Below are 25,174 nucleotides of genomic sequence, written 5' to 3' on the forward strand. Positions count from 1 at the left end.
CTATGAAAATATGTAAAATAACAGGTTGTACTACAAAAAATATGAATTCCCCTGACCCCCATGTTAATGAATCCAAAGGTCACCTACTCTTATCCAAACCTGAACAGCCAAGGCACGTACTACCCTGCTTGTGGCTTTTTCCTTTAAAAACCCCTTGCAATTGAGGCCAGGCAACCTTTTCCTGCAGCTGCTGTGCCAGTTTGCTGGACAGGGTCCCTACCGAAGCTTGTAACTTAACCTTAAACCTTGTGCATTTGCATCAGTGAGTCGGCTCCTTGGTGATTCTTTTGGAGTCTCACAAACTTGGCATAACAAGAGTTAAGGATAGAAAAAGAAAAATGGGTTATGGAATTTGCCCCAGTGCGTACAGAAAGCCACTGAGGCCTGGGATGTGTCAGAGGGGTCCCTGAATAGAGGCCTAGTAGAGAGGCCATTGTGAGAAGCCTGGGTTGCCTTGGAGACCCCAAGACATCAGAGATGCCAGAGTCATGGGATACCTGCCGAGGAGAGCTGCTAACAGTGAGTGGAACCAGCCCAAGAGAAAGAAGTGTGTTGCAGTCAACAAAGCTCAACAGAGTTGGAGATTTGAAGATTGTTTTAAAATCAGACATGGAGATGCAGAGTTTGGAGTTTTGGCCAAATGGTTTTCGGTCTTGCTTTGGTTCACTCTTTCCTCACTATGCTTCCTTCCCTGTGTTTTGGAATGGTAACGTATATCCTGTCACATTATATGTTGGATGTATGTGGTCTGTGGTTTTCTTTTTTTTTTTTCCCCCCAGGGAATTCCAGTTAAGAGATTGCATGAATCTCAGAAGCTAGTGGAACTGGAATTTTAAACATTGTTGAGACTGTGATAGACTATGGGGACTTTTGAAGTTAGACTAAACATGTTTTGCATTATGACAGTGTTACAAGCTTATGGGGGCCAAAGAGTAGAATGTGGTAGGTAGTTTGATGTAATTGGCCCCATAAACTCATAGTGAGTGGCACTATTAGGTGTGGCTTTGTAGGAGGGTGTCAGAACTGGAGTTACAGGTGTTTGTGGCCTGCTGTGTGGGTGCTGGGAATTGAAGATGGGTCTTCTGGAAGAACAGTCAGTGCTATTAACCACTGAGCTACCTCTCTAGCTTCTTAAATTATTTTATCAATGGGACTAAGAACCCAAAATCGGAACCCCAAGATCCTGACAACATTCTTTTACTGCCTTTTAATTCTTTAATGAGCAGGGAAAACAAACAAAACCTACAGGGCAACTTATAACTACCTGTGACTCCAGGTGTATCTCCAGGGAGTTCCAGGATAGCAGAGTTACACAGGGAGACCATGTCTCGAAAAAACAAAAACCGAAAAGAAAAAAATCCTGTGTGTGTGTTCTTAGGCCCCAGCACACATGTAGAAGGGTAAGGACAACTTTCAGGAGTTGGTTCTCTCCATTATGTGGATCCAGAGATGAAAGACAGCATGTTGGGCCTGGAAGCAGGTGCCTTTACCCATTGAGCTTTCTCACCAATCTGAGCCTTCTGACTTTGAGACAGCAAATTTCTTTAAATGACAAAAGATTTAAGTGCTTCAAGCCCATAGACCAAAAGGTCTCTGTCGCACAGTTCAAATAGCACCCCCCAAAACACAAATGAGTGTCCCAACTGTGTTACAGCTCTGAGGGGGAGCCAAGTCACACCACACAACAAACCTCACACGAGACACTGGAAAAGAACCCAGAAGGGGCATGGCCTCTGCTCAGGTGAGAAGCCCACAGAAGACAGGGTTATAGAGGCTTTCTGTGGTTCCAGGGTGGTGATTTCTAGGGTGGAGATTGGTAGATTTTCAGGTCCTGAGTCTGGGGTTTTTATTCTGTAGGGCAGAGCTTGGCTGCCTATGTCTGGAGGAGTGGGGCCTGGCCACTTATATACCTCCAGGAGCTTACACCAATCAAGCATTTATGAACAAGAACATCTGAATTTTATGCCATAAACTATTGTTTGTTTTCTATTCACTTAAAAGTATCAAAATCTGGGCTGGAGAGATGGTTCAGCCAGTTAAGTGTACTAGTTGCTCTTCCAGAGGACCCAGGTTCAATTCCCAGCATCCACATGGCAGCTCACAACTGTCTTATAACTGGAGTTCCAAAGGATCTGACACCTTCACACCAATGCACATAAAATAAACTTAAATAAATTAAAAAATAAACATGAAAATCTTAGCCAGGTGGTAGTGACCCACACCTTTAATGCCAGCACTTGGGAGGCAGAGGTAGGCAGATCTCCATTACTTAGAAGTCAGCTTGGTCTACAGAGGAAGTTTCTGGACAGCCAGGGCTACATAGAGAAACCCTGTCCCAGAAAAATAAAATAAAATAAACAAACAAATCATACAGAGGACTGGGAGATGGATAGCTTCTTTGGTAAAGTCATTGCAATGCAAGCATAGGTACCCAAACTATCTTATCCACGGATCTTATGAACCATTTAAGAAGCTGGTGGTGTGTGCTTGAAGTCCCACCACAAGTGAAGGAGAAAAAGGTGGCTTGGGGTTTGCTGTTGAATTCCAGGCCAGTGAGAGACAAGGTAGACTGTGCTTAAGGAACAACACCCGATGGTCATTTCTGACACCGCCACCCCCCCCCCCAGCCCTTCACACATACACACACCCAAAGAAAAAGACTTATTCAGGCAAAGTAGAAATTTTTACTAAAGTGATACACTGTACACTTAAAATTACACACACAAGGAGAAAGGGAAATTAAAACGCACCACTATCTTTTTTTGACTTGTTACATGAATGAACTCCAGGCCTCTTCCACAGAATCAGGAAAAACAATTCACGAGGTCACTCTAGTGGTGCTAAGTTATAAGTCAGTACATGTTAGAAGGGAGGAGAATGCACTTATTTCAGTAGCACACTTAGCATATAGCTGACTTAATGTTCCAAATGTCACCTTTGTTTAAGTCTGTCTTGCTGTCCTTACATGTCAAGGGTATATTCACTGGTCTGCTCCACGACACCAGAAGTCCATTCCACTCCCCTGCCACCTCCCTGCCACTAACTTCCCTAAGCCAGAGTGTAAGGCCAGTTCCTTTCTCTCCCTACCACAGCTATTGATTCTTTTGAGAAAAGATCTCATCCCGAACCTCGAACTCAAGGCAATCCTCCTGCCTCCTAAAAATGCTGTGAGTACAGGTGTCAGCCAGCAGATCTGGTCACCATTATCATGTGATAAGGGTTCTGGATCATCCTTAGGTCCTTTGTTTTCTTCGACGCAAAAACAACCCTGCTTCATAAGGCAGCGCCGGCACCAGGAGGGCCCTAGCAGACCATAGCATGAATCTGCAGAACACAACAAAATGGCAGAGGTCCTCTAATGATTCAGATGCTAAACATTAAAAGGAAGACAGGTTTCACATTCATGGAGCTAAAGATTGGAAAGGAGAGAGATTGGCTTCATTAATTTAACAAACAGAGGAAGGCGCACGGAATGTTTCTTTGCTTTAAGTCGGCTAAATCACTGACACTTGCTGCTGATGAAAGATGTTCTCAGGTGTTAATTTCTTGGGGTTGAGGTATAATAATTAATTCCACAAGGCTATGCCTGATGCTGATAAAAAGCAATAGTTAATGACACATGGAAGGTTTTATAGAAAAGCTGAAAACAATTATGAGTGGAAAAACATATGGGTTTGTCTCTTTATATTGTTTGAGATAGGGTCTTGGTATACAGCCCTAGCTGGCCTTGAACTCACAGAAGTCCACCATAGTCAGATCTTCGTATCTAGACACAGATGGACACTGGCACTCCTTTTTGCCTGTGGTGGCTGTATTTTCAGAAAGGTTGGGTATTTTGTGATAGGAGTGTGTACAAGTTGCTACATGAACAGTAATCATGCTGTCACCACTTTGTTTCTCTCCCCAATGGGAGAGATCAACCCAGGGCCCCAAGGAGGTCAGGTATTTGACCACTGAGCCACACCCACAGCCCCCATGCTTGCTCCAGATGTTAAAGAAAGGATCCCAAAATGGCACATGAGCCATGTTTTAAGGCAAAAAGGCACTGGCATTTTAGTTTGCAATACCTTATCAGTAAAAAACAGTCCATTTTACCATCTTTAAAATATGTGAATTTGATTTTAAAAAGTCAAGTACTCTATTGCTTCAATGATTTTATTGGAAGTACCAACACAAGGAAAAATTGTAGAAATCAATTTTAATTAATGCTTCTAAATATTTTCTTTTGGAAGATGAAGGGAATGGACATGCCTAGCTAGCTAAAACGGTACCTGGAGTGCTTCTTGGTCAAGTTGTCTTACAGAAGGCTAGTATCATGTGTGACTGTAAGTCCTCAAACTAGGTGGGTACTTTGTAGAAACACAGAGAATGGATGGGGGTTCTCCAGGTACCAAATAAACACTGTCATGGTACTTATTCCAGAGGCAGAGGGCTCAGTGGAGAGGCTTTTGTTTGTGTGATACTCAAGGCTCACAAACACCACAGGGGTTCCCTATCAACTTTCTCAGTGACCTTGAGCCAGTGGAGAAAATCTGTCCCCACCAGAGATGGAAAGTATGAGATGACAGTAGGTGGGGAAGAAGGGCTCATCTAATTCCCACACATTTTCAGGTGTCATGTCCAACAGTTCTGTTCTGAGTCCTTCTACTGAAATACAGGACAAGAATAAGGACAGGAGGGGAGAGTAATGAAGGCAACACATTCCATTTCTGGATGTGACATGGCATCTTTTCAGGGGGAGAAAGCTACAATGTGCTCAGTGTGTGTGTGTGTGTGTAGGCATGTCCACAATGATTGACATATAAAGATGTGGAAGGACCCTTTCCTCTGCCACAAACCAGGGTCCCTTCACATCTGAATTTACAGTAAGGCCTTGGAGTGAGAAACACAGCAATGGAGTAAATTAGAAGGCAGTAGTTACCACAATGACATCCTGTCCGCATCTTTCCATATACTCACGAAAGAAAAAAATGCAGTTCTCTTCTCCTTCCTGCACAGTAATCAAAAGCTCAAGGCATTCACAATCAGTCTGCTGTGGTTATTCTACCACTCGACAGACAGCTCACAGAACTTTAGAGGTGTTGATCTTACCCAAATGTGTAACACACATTTTTTTTTCCTCATTGAAACTAAAATTTCTTAAGACCCACATTTGAACACACACGTTAAATTACATACTGTATAATCAATGACATTTCTTAGGAGTTTAAAAGAGGCTTTTGAATCTTTTCATCACAACGGAGTAGAATTCCTTTGCAGTTTCTTTAGAGCTGCCGAACTTTTTTTTCTGTGCTTTTTATATTAACATCTAACTTGTCCACTTTGGTTGTTAGCCGGTCAAGAATGTCATCCTGCTCCTCAATTTCCGTCTGCATTCCTAAGGCTATGTCCTTGAGTCGGCCCAATCCCATGGACAGCTCATCTGTAAGAAGGAAGTGATAGGTGGTCACAGTATCTACAGGGGTTTCCTGCCCCCACAGATGCTCAGTGGCAGAGACCTGTCTAAGACCAAGTGCCATAGCCTGTAGCATATGACTCAAAAGACAAAGAAGTACTTACTACATAGTAATATGTGGTTAATGTAGGTAAAAGCTACTGTCTACCTCCTCCCTATAGATAACCATGGTTAATTTGTTTGTTTGTTTTAGCATAGTTTTGATAGATAGTTCTGGCTGTCTTGAAAGTTACTATGTGATCCAGGCTGGCCTTGAAGTCACAGTGATCTCCCTGCTTCTGATGCCTGAGAAGAGTACTGGGTCACTACCACACACAGCCTTTCTCCCCTCAGTGCAGGAGAATCAAACCTGGGACTGCATGTGCTAGGGAAGCATTCTGACACTGAGTCACATCCCCAGACTCTGTATTTTTCATTTCGAGACAGGGTCTTACAAATTTTCCAGCTGGCCCTGGATTTGTAACCCTCCTATCTTAGTCACAGGTAGCTGGGATTACAGGTGTTTGTCTGGCATACTATGTATGCTTCTTGAGGTCTTTGAAACTTGTGATCTTGTGTTTCCTGAAAAGTAAAAGTTTACAGACCTCAGAAAGCTTCTTGGGTTTGAGGACAGTAAGAACAGGGGGAAAAAAAAAGGCTCAGATAAACCAGCCTGGTAAGTTGTGGGACATACCTCTGTGGGTATAAGCACTTGCTGGGCAAGCATGAGATCTGAGTTCAGCTCCTTTACCCTCATGTAAGCCATGTGGCTTTATCCTGGATGCTCGTAAGTCCCATGGATGCCTAGGTCTCATCAGGAGTCAAGTAAGCAGTGAGGATGGCTTGGCTGGACTGACAGCGAGAAATGGAGAGAAGTGGACAGATTCCTGGGAGAGTGAGGCAGTAGGATGGACATGACTGTGGGGTGTGACATGGACAGGAAGCAATGAAGTGGCAGGGCCGGGTGCCTTGGTTGTGCTCAGCACCAACTGTCTGGAGGCTGCCGCAGCTCCCAAACTCACCTAGGTTGCTGTCAATCTTCTGGTGATAGGCTCGAAGGCTTGAGTTCTTTGGGTAAACCTCAGCAGTCACAGCAGAAGCAGGCCCTTTGGGGATCGGGTCTAGTCCAGAAAGAAACACCAGAGGGATAGTTTGCTGAAGGTTGCTGCTCCATGAAATGGGCCCATTCTTTTCTGATGTCCTAGAAATCTGTCCCCAGGAATCATTCATATCAGGAAAGAACTAAAGGAGTGGGAGGATGGCCATGCAGAGGGACAGGATTATAGGCTGGAGAATCAAGTCTGATTTCTGGCTGGTCCTTCAACATTAGCAGATTAAGGACTCTCAATTTACAAGTCAACAGGCCTTGCTATGTTGCACAAGCTTACCTCAAACTCTTGTACTCAAGTTATTCCTATAATAGCTGGGACTACAGGTGCATGCTACAACACCTGGCAGAGCTAACAGAGACAGGTTTAAAATTCAAAGCTGTTAAACTATGTGTACATGCCTGTAATCTAGCAGACAGAGCAAGAAGATCAGAATTTTAAGGTCATCTTCTACCAATGAATTTAAATGAGACTCAGTCTCAAAAGAAACAAAATCACATCAAACCATACAAAACATGAAACAAAGCAAAGATGAAAACCGTTGCCTGGTGTGGTGGTTTGCAGCTGAAATCCCAGCACTTGGGAGGCTAAGGCAGCGGGACCATGAATTCAGAGCCAGTCAGGGCTAAATAGTAGATAATTTCAAAGACACAAAAGGAAATGGAGTTATGCTACAAAATTGAGCTTACTATTTTTGTTTCTGCTGTGCCATGGTGAAGCACACCTTTAATCCCAGAACTCCAAAGGCAGATGCAGGAGGATCTCTGAGTTTGAGGCCAGCCTGGTCTACATAGTTCCAGGACAGCCAGGGCTACACAGAGAAAGAAACCCTGTCTCAAATAAACTAAAGGAAGAAATTCCATTTCTAAACATATATAGAAATATCCCCCCCTCCTCTTTTAAGGCAGAGTCTTGTGTACTCAGTGGGCTTGAATTCGGCATGTAAGTATATAGTTGGGGTGGTGCTTAACTACTGATTCTTCTGCCTTCATCACAAGTGCTGGAATTATAGTTGTGTGCTATCACACCTAGCCTTTTCTTCCTTCCTTTCTTTTCTTTTCGTTTCTTTTGAGACAGGGTGCTCACTGTATTCTAGTCTGGATTTGAACTCATGGTAATCCTTTGCCGCAGTCTCCCAAGTGACTAAAACACCTGCATTTTTGTTTTCTTGGTTTTGGTTTTCTGATAATCTGGCTATATAATCTAGAATGGCCCCAAAGTCAAACTCACAATTTCCCTGCCTTAGCTTCCCAAGTGCTGGGACTACCTGGACCCAACATGATACCACAGAATAAATTCTCTTATCTCAGGAGGACAGCTGATTAGCCATCCTAGTTATGTATAAAACCATGTTCTTTGCTTTTAACATGCTCATGAACCCTAGGTGGAGGAAAACATTTCTAAGAGCCATTTTACTTAGAACAGGGATTTTTTTGTTTGTTTGTTTGTTTAGGTTTTTGTTTGTTTTGGAGAGGTTTCCTCTTGTTTGGGGAGGCAGTCTTAAATATCCCAGGCTGGCCACAAGCTCAACATGCAACTTAACCTGTGACTGGCCTACCTCTACTTACCAAGTACTGGGATTATAGGTGTGTTCTATCATTCCCAGCTTTACAGTTAGCTTTTTTACTACTACAATTTTTCAGAGCTACACCAGTAGACAGTTCTTGGTGAATAGGATGCAGGTTCCTACTTCCCTAATCACACTCCATAGGGAAATGAGGTAAGGAGAAACCCCACTGTAATACACACCTCTGGTTCCCCAAGAACATCTTGTGTCCCTGAGGTCATCACTTGGTATGTGGGATGCCTTTGCACATCACTGTAGAGAGATGGCTGTCCCCTGCATTGGTACTTCAGGGTTAAACCCAGACACCCACCCCACAAGAATCCAAACCTGAGTTTTCACACACATTGTCACTCACCTTCATCATGCAGCCTTCTGAGATTTGGGTGGCTGGCTTGGTACTTGCTTTCCTGATCTTTACTTGTATTTATGGCTTCCTTCAATCTATAGATGAAAGGAAAACACATGACAGTGTTACTTCTGTGAGTGTGCTCAGCAGAGTTACTCATCTTTTCCACGATGGCTTTGTGCCACATATGCAATGCTTTGCTTTGCTGGCCTCTCTGGAATCAACCTGGGAGTGGTGCTGGCCACACAGTGGGCTGAGGAAACTACTCAGGACAGGGAGTCCTGGGCCAGATGAATGAAAAGCTCAGGAACTGACCAAGTGGGTACCTTTGATAAAGGATCAGCAAATTATGATCCACTATCTATTTTCCTTACCCCCCCCCCTTTTTTTTTATAGTCCAGGCTAGCTTCAACCTCAACATATAGCTACTGAAGATCACCTTAAATTCCTGATCTTCCTGCCTCCACCTCCTAAGTGCTGGGATTACACCTCACCTGGCCCCACAATTCTTTTATTGTGATTACACATAACATAAAAATCCATCACTTACATATAGCCATAAATAAAGAATGGCTTTTACATATGGCTACTTGCCCTGAAAGATGTCAACTTAGATACTTAAGTCTTTAAAAACAACAACAACAAACAAGCAAACCCAGAGTCTCATGGCTGGAGAGATGGCTCAGCAGCTAAAAGCACTGACTTCTTTTCCAGAGGATACAAGTTGAAATCTAAGCACCTACATTTGGGAAGCTCATAACCACCTGAAACTCTAACTCCACGGGATCTGTGGGTACCCACACACATGTGACAGACACACATAGAGACACAAACTCAAACAAAATGAAAAAACTTAATTAAACACACACAAAACAGGGTCTTTTTATTTTATTTGCATTGGTGTAAGAGTGTCAGATCCCCTGGAACTGGAGTTACAGACAGTTGTGAGCTGCCATGACAGTGCTGGGAAATGAACCCAGTTCTCTGGAAGAGCAGCCAGTGCTCTTAGCCACTGAGCTATCTCTCTAGCCCCCCCAAACAGGGTCTTATATATCCTAGGCTGGCCTTAAAATGCCGATACAGAACTACCTACTGGGATTGCTGGTATGAATCACCCAGGCCAGCTAGTATTTCTCCCTTTCTCCTTTTGTAGCTGCTTGTTTTCTTTTTGTGGGGCTGGAGAGATGGCTCAGTGGTTAGGAGCACTTGTTACTCTTGCAGAACTGAGTTTGCTTCCCAGAACTCACATGGTGAATCAGTGCCATCTGTAAATCTTGTAATGGTGGCACATGCTTGTATTCCTGGCACTTTTTAGGAGATGGCAGGAGAAGGGTCAGGAATTCAAAGCTGGCCTTGACTACCATGTCAGTTTGAGCCAACTGGGGCTAATATGAGACTCACTCACATAGCCATCAAAAGAATTTCTTTGGGGGGAGGGAGGGAGGCAGAGCAGGAGAGGGAGAGAAAGAAGGGGAGATAGAGAAAAATAGGAGGAGAGTACTTTTTGGGAATGAAGAAATATAGCTCTGTGGAGTTACTAGCTCAAAACAACCATGAGATGGGTGCAGGCACCTGGCAAATGCACTCGTGGCAAATGTCCAGCAGACCCTTCCATCCCCAGTGCTGCAGAAGCTTCTGACTAAGCTCTCACTGGTCAGAGACCTGCAAGTGTTCAGAGGCTGGCTGAAGACCATGAAGAGTGAGAAAACTGCCCAGTACAGGGATTATTCCCACGTGTCTGTCTCTGCAGTGGAGACTTAGGCCAGGGTATCCAGACTGCTAGGCAAGCACCGTGCTAACAACCCCAACCCATAGATCCATGCTTTTCTACTAAAACTATTTCAAACTCTGCGCGGGGGGATCAGGAGCTCAAGTTTATCTTCAACTAAATGGTGAGTTCAAAACCAGCCTTGGTTACCTATGACTGTTTCACAAAAAATAAGACAAAGCAAGGACCTGTGAGAGATGGCTTGGCAGGTAAAGATTTGCCACTAAATGAAACAACCTGAGTCCAATCTTCAGGACACACATGGAGGAAGAAAAGAATGAATTCCTGCACATGGCTGTGGCTTGTAACCCCTCCCCCCAACAAACACACAGAATTAAAAAAAAAAAATGAAAAAAAAAAAAAAAACCACTTTAAAACAAAACAACATAAAACTAAAATGTCCTGAGGTATGAATAAAGGTCACTGATTTTAACAAATACCCAATACTTTATTTATTTATTTATTTATTTATTTATTTATTTATTTTTTGTTTCTCTGTAGGTTTGGAGCCTGGCTGGCCTCAAACTCACAGAGATCTGCCTGCCTCTGCCTCCCAAGTGCTGGGACTAAAGGCGTGAGCCACCACAGCCTGTCTAACAAATACCCAATTCTTGTATATATATACTTTTAATGTATACAGTGGTCTGGCTGCATGTGTGTCTGCAGGCCAGAAAAGGGCACCAGAATTACAGATGGTTTCAAGCCACCATGTTACTGGGAACTGAACTCTAGAAGAGAAGCCAGTGCTCTCTCTGAACCTTTGAGCCTTCTCTCCAGCCCCTTTTGTATTTTTTTAAAGATGATTTTATGTGCATGAGTGTTTGCCTGCATGCATGTCCGTGCAGTATGTTTGTACCTGGTGCTCAGAGGTCAGAGAAGGACACTGAATTCCTGGAATTGTTTTACAGATGGCTGTGAGCCACCTCGTGGGTGCTGGCAACTGAACCCATCCCTCTAGTCCTGCCTTGTCTTTGAACATGTGCGGAAGTCTGCTAAGTCCTTATTTCACTGTATTTCTGCCCAAAAATTTTGAGGTAAATGACCTGTAATTTAAAAGTGGAGATTAATAGACAGATTAGGTTAGATATAGAGGAGATGCGCACTCATATGTATGACTCATTTTTTTCTTTTTTGTAGTGGTGGTGGTGGGGATGGAATTTTGGACTTCACACAAGCTAGGCAAGTCTTTTACCAATATGCCACATCACCAGCCCATATATGTATATGTATGTATATGGTATATTGATTACATTTATTTTGTGTTGTAAATAAATGTAGAGATTGGAGGAAAAGCTGTTGAAGTTTGTTCTCTCTTCCACCATGTGGAGGTTCAGGGATTGAACTCGGGTGATCAGGCTTGGTAGCAAGTGCCTTCACCTGGTGAACCATCTTGTCAACCCAACTATATATATATTTATTTGTTTCTTTAGTTTTGTTTTTTAAGACTGGTTTCATGGCTGGTGTTCCTGCCTTAGCTTCCAGAGCTGATCTGATCTGGCTAAATTGCCTAAGGTTGCCCTGTACTTAACATCTACCTGACCCAGCCTCTTCCGACAGCCACACAGGCCCACTATGTCTGATTTAGGGACATTCTGTAAGAGGAGTCACATTTATATTAACTACACTCTCTAAGACTGAAGCTACAATGACTGGATAGGATTTCATTAATTAGGTGAACACAGAGTAAGGACAAGGCTTCTCTTTCAGCATGTCTGAAGTAAGTCCCTTTCCGCAAGTGACCACAGGGCTCCAGGATACCTCGAAGGTACAACAAAGCCTGAAAGCTTGGCTCCTTCCACAGAACCTGTTTCTACTGTTTTATATGTCCAAACTGTGGTTGTTACACTCACCTACTATTGGGCTGCGGGACAATGCTGCCATTTTGTTCAGATGGAGTCTCTACTGGCTTGGATTTGAAGTAGTTGATAAATCCTCCAAACACACTCTTAATACTGTTGATATGTTTCTGGCTCATCTTCAAATCTTGATCCATCTTGTCTACCATCTTTTCCGTGTGTTCTAGGACTCCTCGCTGCCGGACCAGCTCCTGCAGAAGGCAAAAGGCAATAGCATCATGCCATTTCCCCACTTTCAAAATCATAGTAAATTAAAGTCTGGGGCTGGGAATGTAGCTTGGCTGGGTAGAGTGCTTATCTGGCATGTACAAAATCCTGGGTTGGATCCTTAGCACTCCATCAACCAGGCATGGTAATGTAATCCCACTAATTGGGAGGTGGAGGTAGGAGGATTAATTTAATGTTAAATTTAGCTATAGAGTGACTTTGAGGCATGATTGGGCCAGGTGACATCCAGTCTTAAAAAAGTCTAGGTGGGCTGGTGTGACTTTTAGGCAGGTTTGTGCTTTGTCTGGTTTTCCATAGGGCCAGGGCTGCTTTGGTCCTTTTCTAAAGGACTAGCAAACAAAGAAACAGGCTTCCCTGTGACATTCCTCACCCCAGACTTGTAGGCCAGCCAAAGCTACATAGAGAGATCTTTTTTTTTTTTTTAAGTTTAAAATTACTTATTATTTTGGCTAAAGAATGGGGGTCACTCGTGGAGGTCAGATGATGACTTGAGAGAAGTCACACTTCTCTCCTTTTACTGTGTAGGTCCTGAGGATGGAACTTAAGTTATCAGGATTGGCAGCATGCATCTTTGATGGGAGATGTCATTCTGTAAATAAGTTTCTCATACTGGTTAATGAATAAAGCACTGTTGGCCAATAGGAAAGCAAGAGAGGAGGAGACAAGGAGGAAAGAGGATGGAGTAAAGAGAGTCAAGATGGAGAGTCTGGAGAGAATAGGATGCCAGCAGGCTCTCCAGTAAGAGCACGTGAAATACATAGATCAACAGAAATGGGTTAATAATTAAGACAGAGCTAGCCGATAAGAAACTAGTACCTGGCCAACAGCATTATATCAAATACAGAGTCTCGGTGTGTTAATTGGGGCTGGCGCAGTGGTGGGACAAGACCAGTGGCGGGCAGAAAAACCTTACTCCTTACACATCTTTAAGAATTGGTCCAGCCCACTGGCCCATTTTCTTTTTCTTTTTTTCTTTTTTCTTTTTTGGTTATTCTGAGACAAAGTTTCTCTGTGTAACAGCTATGGCTTTCCTGGAACTCCTTCTGTAGACCAGGCTGGCCTCGAACTCACAGAGATCCACCTGTCTCTGCCTACTGAGTGCTAAGATTAAAGGCCAGTAATGTGATTTAATAAGGATCAGGAAAAACAAATAGGCTGAGTAGATGTTTATTCAGGGAGAAATAACTTACAACAGAGATAGATGAACATCAGCAGGTTCCTGGTCCTAAGGATGCTTCTGGATGCTCTTCTGTCTCCATGGGGCCCCCCTCCCCAGACCTAGTTTCCCCAGGTAACTACTACCCCTGTCCCCACCCCCAATGGGCGTGGTCAGTGCCACAGGTGTGGACAAAGTGAATATCTCACAGTAGGCCAGCACCACCATCTTGAAGCCACACTATTTTCATACACTTTTGATCAACTTCCCTGCTTGCCTCCATCCTGCGGTACCCCAAAGTGACCCCACCCATTCCTCCTTCCACTTAGACATCACATGTTCCAGGATCCTCCCCACTTATTTTAAAGCTACCCCTCCTCAGCCCATGCTATGGGCTTTTCAAGTTTCATGGACTCTGCAGGACTTGTTCCCCCTTAAATAGACACGTTTTTACTTGTAGTGTGGTGTACACTTTAACCCCAACACTCAGGAGGCAGAGACAGTCAGCTCAATCCAGGTCAGCCAGAGCTACACAGACAGACCCTGTCTCAAAAACAAAAACAAACACACAAACAACAAAACAACCAATCAAACAAGGGGGGAGGGGAGGAAGAGAAAAAGGAAGCCAGGATTTGTTTATGATTGAGAACATGTGAGATGTTTGTCTTTCTGAGCCTGGATTACCACATTTAATGTAATATTTTTCTAATTTCATATTATTTTCCTACAAATTTCATAAGTTCTCTACGGTTGAATAAAATTTCACTATGCATATGTACCACATTTTCAGGACATTTATCCATTAGGAATTTTTTAGATTTATTTTATTCTTATGAGTGTTTTGCCTGAATGCATATATATGCACCATATATGTTCCTGTTGCCTATAGAGATAAGAAAAGGGTATCAGAGCCCCTGGAACTGGAGTTATGGATGGCTATGAGCAACTATGTACATGCTGGGAACTGAACCTGAGTCTTCTACAAGAGCAACAAGTACTCTTAACTTCTAAGCAAACTCATCAGCTCTACTTATACCCATGCCTTTGTTATTTCGAAAAGAACAGAAATAAACATGGAGATACACCCAGGAACATACAGCTAGACCACATTCTAGTTCTAGTTTTTGTGGAGGATCTCTACACTGACCCTGTAGTAGCTATTTCACTTAGTTACACTCCCACCAACAGCGAATAGCATTCCTTTCTCCCACATCTTGCCAGCATTTATTGTAATTTGTCTTTATGATAATAGCCATTCTGATTTCAGATTGAATCTCAAAGTAGTTTTCATCTACATCTCCTTTGACGCCTAAGATATTGAAGTCTGAGCTAGATAAGATAGCTTGGTGGTTAAGAACATTGCTCTTGCAGAAGAGGGCCCCTGCACTCATGTGTACATACCCACACAGAGAGACACACATATACATAATGAAAAACTAATCTTAAAAAAGATGTTGAAGACTTTTTCATTTTTATTTTGAGACAGGATCTCACTATGTAGCCTTGGCTGGCCTGGAAACAGGCTATGTACATCAGGCTGGCCTCAAATTCAGAGATTTAAAAAAATCTTTAATTATTATGTGCACGTGTGTGTGTGTGTGTGTGTGTGTGTGTGTGTGTGTGTGTGTGTGCGTGTGTGTGAACAGTACTGTAGGTGCTCACTGAGACAGAGTATCATATCCCCTGGAGCTGAAGTTATAGATGTCTATGAACAGCCTGATAAGGTGCTGGGAACCAAACTCAGTTCCTGCTGCAAGGGAACACAAGCTCTTGCCTTTAACCACTGAGCCACCTTCACAATATTTTATAAGGTTCTCCCTCCTGGGGGTTTAACTAGGGATGTTGCGCATGCTAGGCAAGCATGCTAGCATCAAATTGTATCTCTATTTTCTTGACACAGGGTTTCTCTGTGTAGCCCTGGCTGTCCTGGAGCAGGCTCTGTAGATCAGGCTGGAGCAGGCTCTGTAGATCAGGCTGACCTTGAATTTAGAGATCTGCCTGCCTTTGCCTTCCAAGTGCTGGGATTAAAAGCGTGTGCCATCACTGCACAGCCTCTAGCTTCATTTCATTTTTGTTTGATAAGATGTAGGTAATTATTTCAGGGTTTTGTTTTTTTCCCCTAAAATTTAAGGTATGCTCTGTGATCTATAATGTGACAGATTTTAGAGACGGTTCCTTGTGCCACTAGAAGAATATGTACTCCCTATGTGTTGGATGGCATGTTCTGGAGGTAACTGTCATATCCAGTTGATCTATGGTATAATTTAGCTCTGAGGTTTTGCTGACAATATATGAGTTTGGAAGACCTATCTAAGAATGACAATAGGGTCTTAAAGTCTCCTTGTCATTACTGTGTTAGGACCTATATAGTCCTTTTAGAGCTTGCTTTATGAAATTGGGGATCCCAAGGTATTTGCAATGATTGCGTCCCTTGATGAACCGCCCAATGTATTAATAAGCACTACCTCTATCTCTTCTGAGTAGTTTTAGTTTCAAATCTATATCATCAGATATGGAAACCACTGTCCTAGCTTGTCTGTAGTTCTGTTTGCTTGGTAGTTTGATTTCTAACCTCTGGCTCGAAGTTTATCAATTGCTTTCCTAGTTAGGTGCTTTTCTTGGAGACAGGTTTTACTATGTAACCCTGATTGTTCACTTGTAACTCACAGAGATCCACCTGCCTCTGGCACCTGAGTGCTGGGGTTAACTTTTTTTTTTAATTGTTCTGGTTGCTTAGTTTTTGAAAATTCCTTTCTTTTCCCTCTAGTGGTGTTAGAGTTCTTCTCAGCTCTCCTCTGTTGGTATGTTCTTTCCCTGTGTTCTTGTGTGGGAATCTTCATTTTCTGGAATGTTGATTTAGTTGTCATGAATTGTCTTATCTTTTGTTTTGAAATATTTATCTATTTTAATAGATCATTTTGCTAGATATAGCATGTTGGTTGATGGTTAGTTACTTTCAGGACTTGAAATGTATCATTCCATGTTTTCTTGGTCTTTGGGGTTGCTGACAACAGATTAGGTGTTCTGAAATTTCTGCCCCTGGATGTTAGGCTGTATCTTGCCTTAGAGATTTTAGTATTATTTCTTTGGCTTTGTATTTTTGACACCTGGACTATAGTATGTCATGGAAAGGTCCTTCTCTGGTCATGTCCACAAGGTGCTAAATGGTTCCCTGTTTGGATATCTGCTTCTTTTTCTAGGTCTGAGAATTCCTTGGCCATATTCATTAAGTTATCTTAAATCATTTGATTTTATCTTAGCTCTTACAGTTCTTTACTGAATGAATGCAGAGTTCTTGGCAGTTTTGTCTACATTCACTAGCATTTTGTTTTGTTTTTATACATGTCTGTATTTACTGTCTCAAATTTGTCTTCCACACCCTAAGAATTGTTCTCCTGTTTAGTCTTGTCTGCTGGTGATGCTAGTTTTTTTCCTTTTGTTTTCATTTTCACTGATTGATTGATTTTTTTCACTTCCAAATTTTGATTTTCAGTGTATCAACTTCCTTGCTGAACCTTTCTTCTACATTTATAAAATTTTATTCTAAGTTATTGATTCTTTCCCTGACTTTAGTAACATTCTTATTTATGTCTCGAGTTGACTTCACAATTTTCTTGTTCAGGAATGAATGTATTTGAGGCCTCTATTTGATCATTCATCTTTTTTGTTGCTGAGAGAGGCTCTTGCTATGTATCTCTGGCTGGCATGAACTTCACTATATCAATCAAGATGGTCTTGAACTCACAGATCCACAAAATCCCTTTAGGCCAGTATTAATACTCATAGGCCTAGACATTGTACTGCCCCCTTATTGGTTCCTGTTTCTTCCTGTTAAGATACGATAAGCTTAGCCAGATCTTGAAATTCTATTTTAAAGACTGCTGTTCTTTCTAGGTCCTATCAGTGTCTGATCCCAGTGCACCCACACTTGAAACTTCAGAAGGTCTAAGAGGGCCTTCACACATGCTCCCTTTTCTGTCTGTAAGGCTCGTTGATATATCCTGTGTGTGATCTGGGTTACCACGCAAAGCACTTTGTTAGAGATGCCTTCTCACACATCTCTGAAGTGGGACTCTTTCCAGCAGCCCTCCTGCTTCAGCATTCTTTGTTTCTCCTCACAGCATGTAAATTCCATGAAGCAGAAACGTACCTTGCTCACTGGTGAATGTCCAGTGTGTAATTCAGCAGCAGCACGCTGCAAATCTGCCCCAGGTGGTGTTCTCCATCCACCAGGATGGCCTGATCATACCCCTGCAGGGTTGATATGCTGGTTGCACCTATGTATACTACAACATCAATGACCTCCTTTATGCACGGCAAACTTGTCTCAGTCCCTATTTAATTTTTAGGAGTTAAGTACTGGGCGTTTATTTCAGGGCCTCATCCTGCTAGACAAGTTCCTGTCTGTGCACTGCTTCCTTATACAGCTGTGCTCCTGTCTGTGCATCACCTCCTCAGTCAGAAGACTGTAGCTTTACTCTTCCTTCATACCGAAAAGCATAATTCTCACCAATATTTAAGCACACTCTAGAAGCCAGCTATGGTGATTGTAATCACTCAGGAGGCTGAGGCAGGGGAATCTCGAATTTAAGGCTAGCCTGGGCTACATAATAAGACCGTTTAAAGAACATAAAAGAGCAAAACAACCATCCCCAAGCAAACAAACAAACAAAAACAACCATCCCCACACAAAACAAAAACAATCATCCCCAAACAAAACAAAACAAAAACAAAAACAAAAAAACAAAAAACAAACAAACAAACAAAAAACAAAAAAAACCATCCCCACCCTGTCATATCCTCTGGAAATCTTTCTGGTTTTTTTTTTAGATCCACCTGCTTCTGCTTTCTGAGTGCTGGGATGAAAGGTGTGCGCCACCGCCCGGCTCCTCTGGAAATCTTAATGAGAGGTGTGAAACTATATAGCCAGTCCTCAATATCTGAGCGTTCAACCAGCTGTAACCAAACAAAAAAAAATTCTGACGGTTTGCAACAGCACATATACAAACTTTTTTTGTCATTATACTCTAAACAATACCGTATGGTAATTGTGCATAGTATTTAAATTTATTTTGTACTCCCCTCCCCCATACATAGGGTCTTATGTAACCTAGGCTGGTTTGAACTTGCTATGTAGCTTAGGATAAATCTTAAACTTCTGATTATCCCGAGTTCATTTCTTGAGTGCTGAAATCAAATTAAGGTTTTCTGTATGCCAGGCAAGTATTGTACCAACTAAGTTATACCCCTAGCCCTTCACTAGCTATTATCAGTAATCTGGAGATAAAATAAGAGAAGGGCCAGAGACAGTGATGAATAGTTGAACACTTGATTTAGCAAGCACAAGTCCTTCAATTTAACCCCTGGCACTGGAGAGAGGAAGGTTTGAGCAGGACATGTGTGTAATGCTAGCTAGCCCTGCCTGTCTTAAAAACAATAAATGAACAAATAGAAGTAAATGAGAGATATGTGTATGAGATGTAAATATTATGCCATTTTATATAAGGGATTTGAGCATTCTGGTGTTTGTAAGGGTCCTGGAACCAGTTTAAAGCAACTATAGCTCAAGTTAAATATAAAGGTATTTAGCAGAAGTCTATTTAGAGCAGTGGTTCTCAGCCTGCTTTGCAGGGGTTGAACTACTCTTTCACAATAGGTAGCCTAAGACCACCAGAAAACACAGAGATGTTGGGATAATCCTTTTGTACACTGTGTGAAGATGTGTCACCTGCCAATGGCATCTTCTGATTGGTTTAATAAAGGGCTGAATGGCCAATAGCTAGGCAGGAGATTAGGCGGGGATTCTGGACAGAGATAGGAACTCTGGGAAAGAATCTGAGACAGGACATTCACCAGCCAGACATGGAAGAAATTGGATTATGGTAATAAGGAGAGGTATCGAGCCATGTGGCAGAATGTAGATTAATATAAACAGGTTGATTTAAGTTTTAAGAGCTAGTTGGATGCAAGCCTAAACTAAGGCCAAGTTTTCATAATTAATAAAAGTCACCATGTCATACTAGAGAGCTAGAGTTATAAAGAAAAACTTGCTATATTTGGCATCTAACTGGAGGTACATATGTCCAAGCATTGGGTCTGACAAAGCTGAGAAATATTCCGGACAAAGAACTGGATATGGCTTCCTGGCAATCACAGTCTCTGAGGCAGGCCTGGTGCTTGTGGTGTACAGAAGCACTGCTCTTTTAAAAGGCCTGTTATGCCGCTGAGCACTGTGAGCAGCTGCAGCCCTACTCGGTGGGAGACAGAGTAGAAAGGCCTGGGCTGGTAGGCACAGCTAAGGGCCAGTTTCTGCTAGTGTGAGGCTAGGCTCTCATGGACCCAAGGAGGGTGGGCAGAGACAGCTGTCATCACCAAGTGCTGAGGGAACAGCAGAAGGAGCCTGAAGACACACAAAAGGGTTTTGTAACATTTTCCCAGAGCCACAGTGCAAGCCATGTCCAGACCAAGAAAAGCCTCCAAACAGGAACAGTATGCTTGAAAATGTGCTTAAATGCTGAAGAAAGAAAAGAAAATGGGTACAGACAGTCATAGGAAAAAGTTTAATAAAGTGAAGCTCTTAAAGAAGGAGTAAAGTAATATAAATCAGTGCTTAGCTGATATTGGTTTAGTATTGGTTATTATTCTATCACTCTGGTATTTCATACTTTATCCTTAATAGGCATAGTGGCTTCCTGTAACCTCTCAAACAAAAAAGAGTTGGAGATAAAGGAAAAATATAAAAGGTAGATTGAAAAAGACAAACCTTAGAAGAAAGTTAGGAGATGCATAAATAAACACGAGACAGAAGAATCTGCCTCACTACTGTATAACGAAATAAAACAAGACTGTCCTAAGTTATTAGGAACCAACCTTAACTTTATCCAGTTAGGAGCCCCAAGACTATGAAGGATTTGGATGGCATCCTATAGAAATACTAGATTTATAAAAATTTAAAGACCTCATAATCTCTATGGCATGTATTCAACATTCATGAAGCAGATATTACATTCTTGGGCAATTCAAACTAGAGCAATTCTCCAAGACTGGAAAGACATGACAAAGCCAGTAGAAGCTGGTCTTCAGTTACAATGGTGATCATGGTGGAAGGAAGAAGCTAAGGAGACTGAACAGAGAAATGGGGCTAGAGGTATCAACAGTTCCCAAGATTAGTTTCCAGGTGAAGGTAAATATGCTGAGATACAAATGCAGGCTGGATATGACAATGCCACCTTGGCACTATGTCATACAGCAGCTTTAAGTGCTTGGTACAAAGTTGAAGAAACAGAAAAAAGGTCTGAATCATTTACTCAAATTGGACAAGGTCCAAAGGAAGCCTTCACTGGTTTTTTCTTTGTTTTGTTCTTTTTTTTTTTTTTTTTTTTTTTTTTTTACAAAGACTGACTTCAGCCGTGAATAGAAGATCATCAGACTCCAAAGCTACCCACATAATAATCGAATCTTTGACTTTTGGAAATGCTAATTCTGAATTCAAAAAGGTGATCAGGCCTCTAAAGGCAAGATCAGCACCAACCGAAGAATGGATCAGAAATATGGCAGATATTGGATCTCATACTTATGATGCAACTTTAATAGGAAAAGGAATCTCTAAAGGTTTTAAGAAAAGCCAAACTGTCAAAGGTCTTGGTTGTGGGAAGCAATGTTGTTTGAAAAGTGATTATAGGCAAGGCGTTCCTAGAACAATGTTTGTTCTAGAGATAATCCCAACAGAATGCCCCAGAAGGAGTGGCAAAGAATGGCACTGGACTAATGAATGCCAATCAACAAGGGAAAAACAAGGTAATCCCTTGGGGGCACTTGTAGGCTCTGATATCAAATTCAAGTCAGCCATTTCAGGTCAGCAGCAGAGAAACTCATCTGTAGAGCAATTAAACAGCACTGCTCTGGAAATAGCCATTACACCAATAACCCAGACATCGAGGTTAGAGCAGCTTCAGGAGATGAAACAGAAAACTCAGGAGAGACCAAAACATGATTATTTTGGCAAGCTGCTATAGACAATCAGAGGCCAAAACTAAAAGTATTAACACATGATATTGAAATTGAAGGTTTGTGAGACACAGATGCAGATGTAAAAAAAATTCCACCAAAATCTTGGCCTTCAGATTGGCCTCTTCAGAAAGTAAATATTCAGGCCCTAAGAACTGCACAGTTTCAGGTAAAACAAAGTCTACAATGGATTAAATACATAGGACCAAAAGGTCAAATAGGAAAATTGAAGCCATATTTGGTTAATATAGCCATAAACCTATGAGGAAGAGATCTGTTGCAATAGTAGTATAATAATATTGCACAGACTAACAATTCCTGCAACTTCAGAGATAGTCCATAAAAGAGATGTTTCTAATAAAGATATTTTAAAATGTTATCAAGGACATTCACAGACTGTCCAGATTGTCCATAAGCAGGATATAGTAGAGGTTGGCTCTTCAACTTTATATGGGGAAACCACACTAACTGTGCCAGGTGGTGGTAGCACACACCTTTAATCCCAGCACTCAGGAGGCAGAGACAGGCGGACCTCTGTGAGTTCCAGTCCAATCTGGTCTACAGAGTTCCAGGGCAGCCAGGGCTACACAGAGAAACCCTGTCTTGAAAAATAAACAACAAACACAAAGAACACCAACTGCCCTACTACTAAAAAAGTCATTCAGCCTATAGGTTCCTTACAACCTGGAATCCCTTTAACTTCTTTATTACCTAAGGTATGGCCTATTACAGTAATTGATCTAAGAGATTGCCTTTCACAATCCCTTTTTCATGAGCAAAATAGAGAAATGCCTCAACCCATTAAAAGGTATTGGAAGGTCTTGCCACAGGAAGTTAAATAGTCCTAGCTTATGTCAATATTTTGTACTATGGGATAACTAAGCCCTAATGGCCAGCCTATATCAACAGCCCTAAGAGCATGTGTAATAAATACTTCATGAAAGCCAACTGGGGTCTGTCTGAGGGCCTTGACAATAGCAGCTGAGCTATGGTGAAAGATAATGTGGACCAAGGAAAAGTGGCCATGTCACACCAGCAGATGCTAGCACAACAGATCCTTCCCTAGGCAGCATTGGGGTATATAAGGCTTGCCCTTTCTATAATAAACTGATCTTGTTGCTTTGACCTACTCCCAGTGTCTGAGCTGTTGGCACTGCGTCTACTTGCTCCCTCCCCCAAGGGAGACTCGAGGTACCCTGTAACACTGTACAACAGTCATTAAAAATAATTCACAGACAGTTCTCTTCATCTATAATTTACCATTATATGGATGATATCTTACTAGCATATTCAGATGCAGATACCTTAGGGGGAAAATGTTTAATTAAGGAAAGAGTTTTTCCTTGTTGGAAATTACAAATTGCTCCTGACAAAAAATACAAAGAGGAGATTCTATTAAGTATCTAGGATATAAGATAGGTTTACAGAAAACTAGACCACAGAAGGTACAAATCAGGAGAGCTCAATTATGAACTCTTAATGATTTTCAAAAATTGCTGGGAAATATTAATTGGCTAAGACCCACAATTGGATTGACTACTCAAGAGTTAAGCAATTTATGTCAAACCTTACAAGGTAAGTTGAACTTAAATAGTCCAAGAAAATTATCAGTTGAGAATGATGGCTTTGGTTAATAAAAAAAAAAAAAAAAAAAAAAAAAAAAAAAAAAAAAAAAAAAAAGAAAGAAAGAAAGAAAGAAAGAAATTACAGGATGCATGTGTAGATTGCTTGAATCCAGAGCTTGATTGTATTCTAGTTATCTTACCTTCTACTCATTCTTCCACAGGAATTTTTATGCAGAGAGAAAATAGTATTTTACAATGGATATTTTTAGTACACAAACGGAATAAAAAAGTAAAGAATTATTTAGAAGGGGTTTCTGAACTGATTCTGAAAGGGAAAATAAGACTTCATCAATTAGCAGTAAGAGACCCAGGAGAAATTATAGTACCTTTTACTAATGCTGAAATTGCCTTATTATGGGCAGAAAATTAACATTGGCAAAGACCTTGCAGTAATTTTTTGGAAGAGAGTAACAACAAATATTCCCAAAATAAGAGACTTCAGTTTATAAAGGCACCTAACTGGATTCTTCCTCACATTTTATGGGGAATCCAATTCCTGGAGCCCCTACAATGTATACTGATGTAAACAAATCAGGGAAGGCAGGTTATTGAAAGAGGTAAACTAAACAGAAAGGCTTCACTTCTAATAAATCACATTGGTGAGAATTGTATGAATGTGGCAAAGCCTTAATTTCCCATTCAACTCTTATTAGAGAGAAACTATATAAATGTAAAGGTTATAGAAAAGTCTTCAGAACAAATCTAGTCCCCTAGCCTTTAGTTCTTGTGTTGTGAGCAAAAACTCCAAGACTCTTAGACTTAGTTACTGTGTTTAATCACAAAGGAAATCCAGGATCTTGGTCCCTGGTATCTATGTACAACAGTCCACCTCCAAGAGATAGACAAAGCCATAGAAAACACAGAATTCTCCCTCCCAGCACCAATCAATGAGAACAGGCTACCTGCAAGTAACAGACAGAGCCATAGGAAACACCAAATGATCCTATCTGTAGCAACCAATCAAAAATGCTAACAAACCAGTCATCCTGACTCTGGGAAATTCCCCTAATTGTTCCCCAAATGTCAACCAATCAGGATATGACCCACACCTACTGACGTAATTCTGCGATTTTTCCCTTTAAATTATGGCAATAGACAAGGGACTTCACTCCTTCTGGAGGCTGCTATTTCAGCCTGCTAGATGGAGTCCCTACTGGTAGGATTAAACAATAAAGCCTTGTGTTTGCAGTTTGGTGAGTCTGTCTGTCTCCTTGGTGGTCACTGCGGGTTTTCAAGACTTGGTCACAACATTTATATGTCAGAAAAAAGTAAGTAAAGTGTCTCAAAGTCTATACGCTTCAGTTCAAGAATCAGAATTATGCTATTCTTATGGTCGTATTAGATTTTCCAGAATCTCTTAATGTAGTTGTTGACTCTCAATATCCAGAGAGAGTTGTTTTACATATTGAAAGTTCTGAATTTATACCAGATGATTCAGAAATAACTGTGCTACTTATTCAACTACAAGTAATCAGAAATAGAAATCATATAACACATATCAGATCCCATACAGGTCTACCAGGCCCTTTAGCACAAGGTATTGATGAAACTGATCAGCTATTAATAGGAAATGTGCTAGAAGTCTCAGACTTACATAAGAAATGCCATCTTAACAGCAAATGTTTGAAGAAAGGTTTTGTTTTGAATCATTTGGCAATAAGCCAAAGAAATTATAAGGAAATGCCCTACTTGTCCTCCCCCCTCCAGAGGTGACAGGGGGAGTCCCACTAGCAAATGTCTGAATGTGAAGACAATGCTGAAACCTTTCTTTCCAGTGCTACCACCTACTTATTTTCTTCAACATTTTCATGTAGTAAGAGACGCTAGAGCAGGGGCTCCAGCTTTCATTCTCAGCAAAGCAAACACATATAGACTTAGTAGAAGGCACCTCATTCCCTGTCTCCTCATAAACTGTGAGACAGCCCCAAACTATGTGGCCCATGCTGCCTACTTGTTCTTTGTATAACCAAAATCCATTACCTGCGGGAATAACCCAAAAGTTACCCAAGGAAATGAAATCTGGAAAATGGAAATGTTTCATTTTTTTGTAGAGTTTCAGAAATTAAAGTGTGTGCACC

At 41.5% G+C, this 25,174-nt stretch overlaps 1 protein-coding gene across 1 annotated transcript in view; it reads right to left on the reverse strand.

Annotated features, from left to right (window-relative positions):
- Positions 1–4,139: 4,139 nt before the first annotated feature.
- The window catches only part of Snap29 (synaptosome associated protein 29), a 31,887-nt gene continuing 10,852 nt past the window's right edge, over positions 4,140–25,174 (reverse strand). The window contains exons 2-5 of the mRNA XM_051191102.1: positions 12,075–12,271; positions 8,466–8,551; positions 6,457–6,555; positions 4,140–5,422 (exon numbers count right to left, since the gene is read on the reverse strand). Of these exons, the coding sequence (XP_051047059.1) occupies positions 5,265–5,422; positions 6,457–6,555; positions 8,466–8,551; positions 12,075–12,271 (540 nt within the window). The 3' untranslated portion in view covers positions 4,140–5,264. The remainder of the gene's footprint in view (positions 5,423–6,456; positions 6,556–8,465; positions 8,552–12,074; positions 12,272–25,174) is intronic.

Source organism: Phodopus roborovskii, unplaced genomic scaffold (genome assembly GCF_943737965.1).
Source record: "Phodopus roborovskii unplaced genomic scaffold, PHOROB, whole genome shotgun sequence".
Lineage (NCBI taxonomy): Eukaryota > Metazoa > Chordata > Mammalia > Rodentia > Cricetidae > Phodopus > Phodopus roborovskii.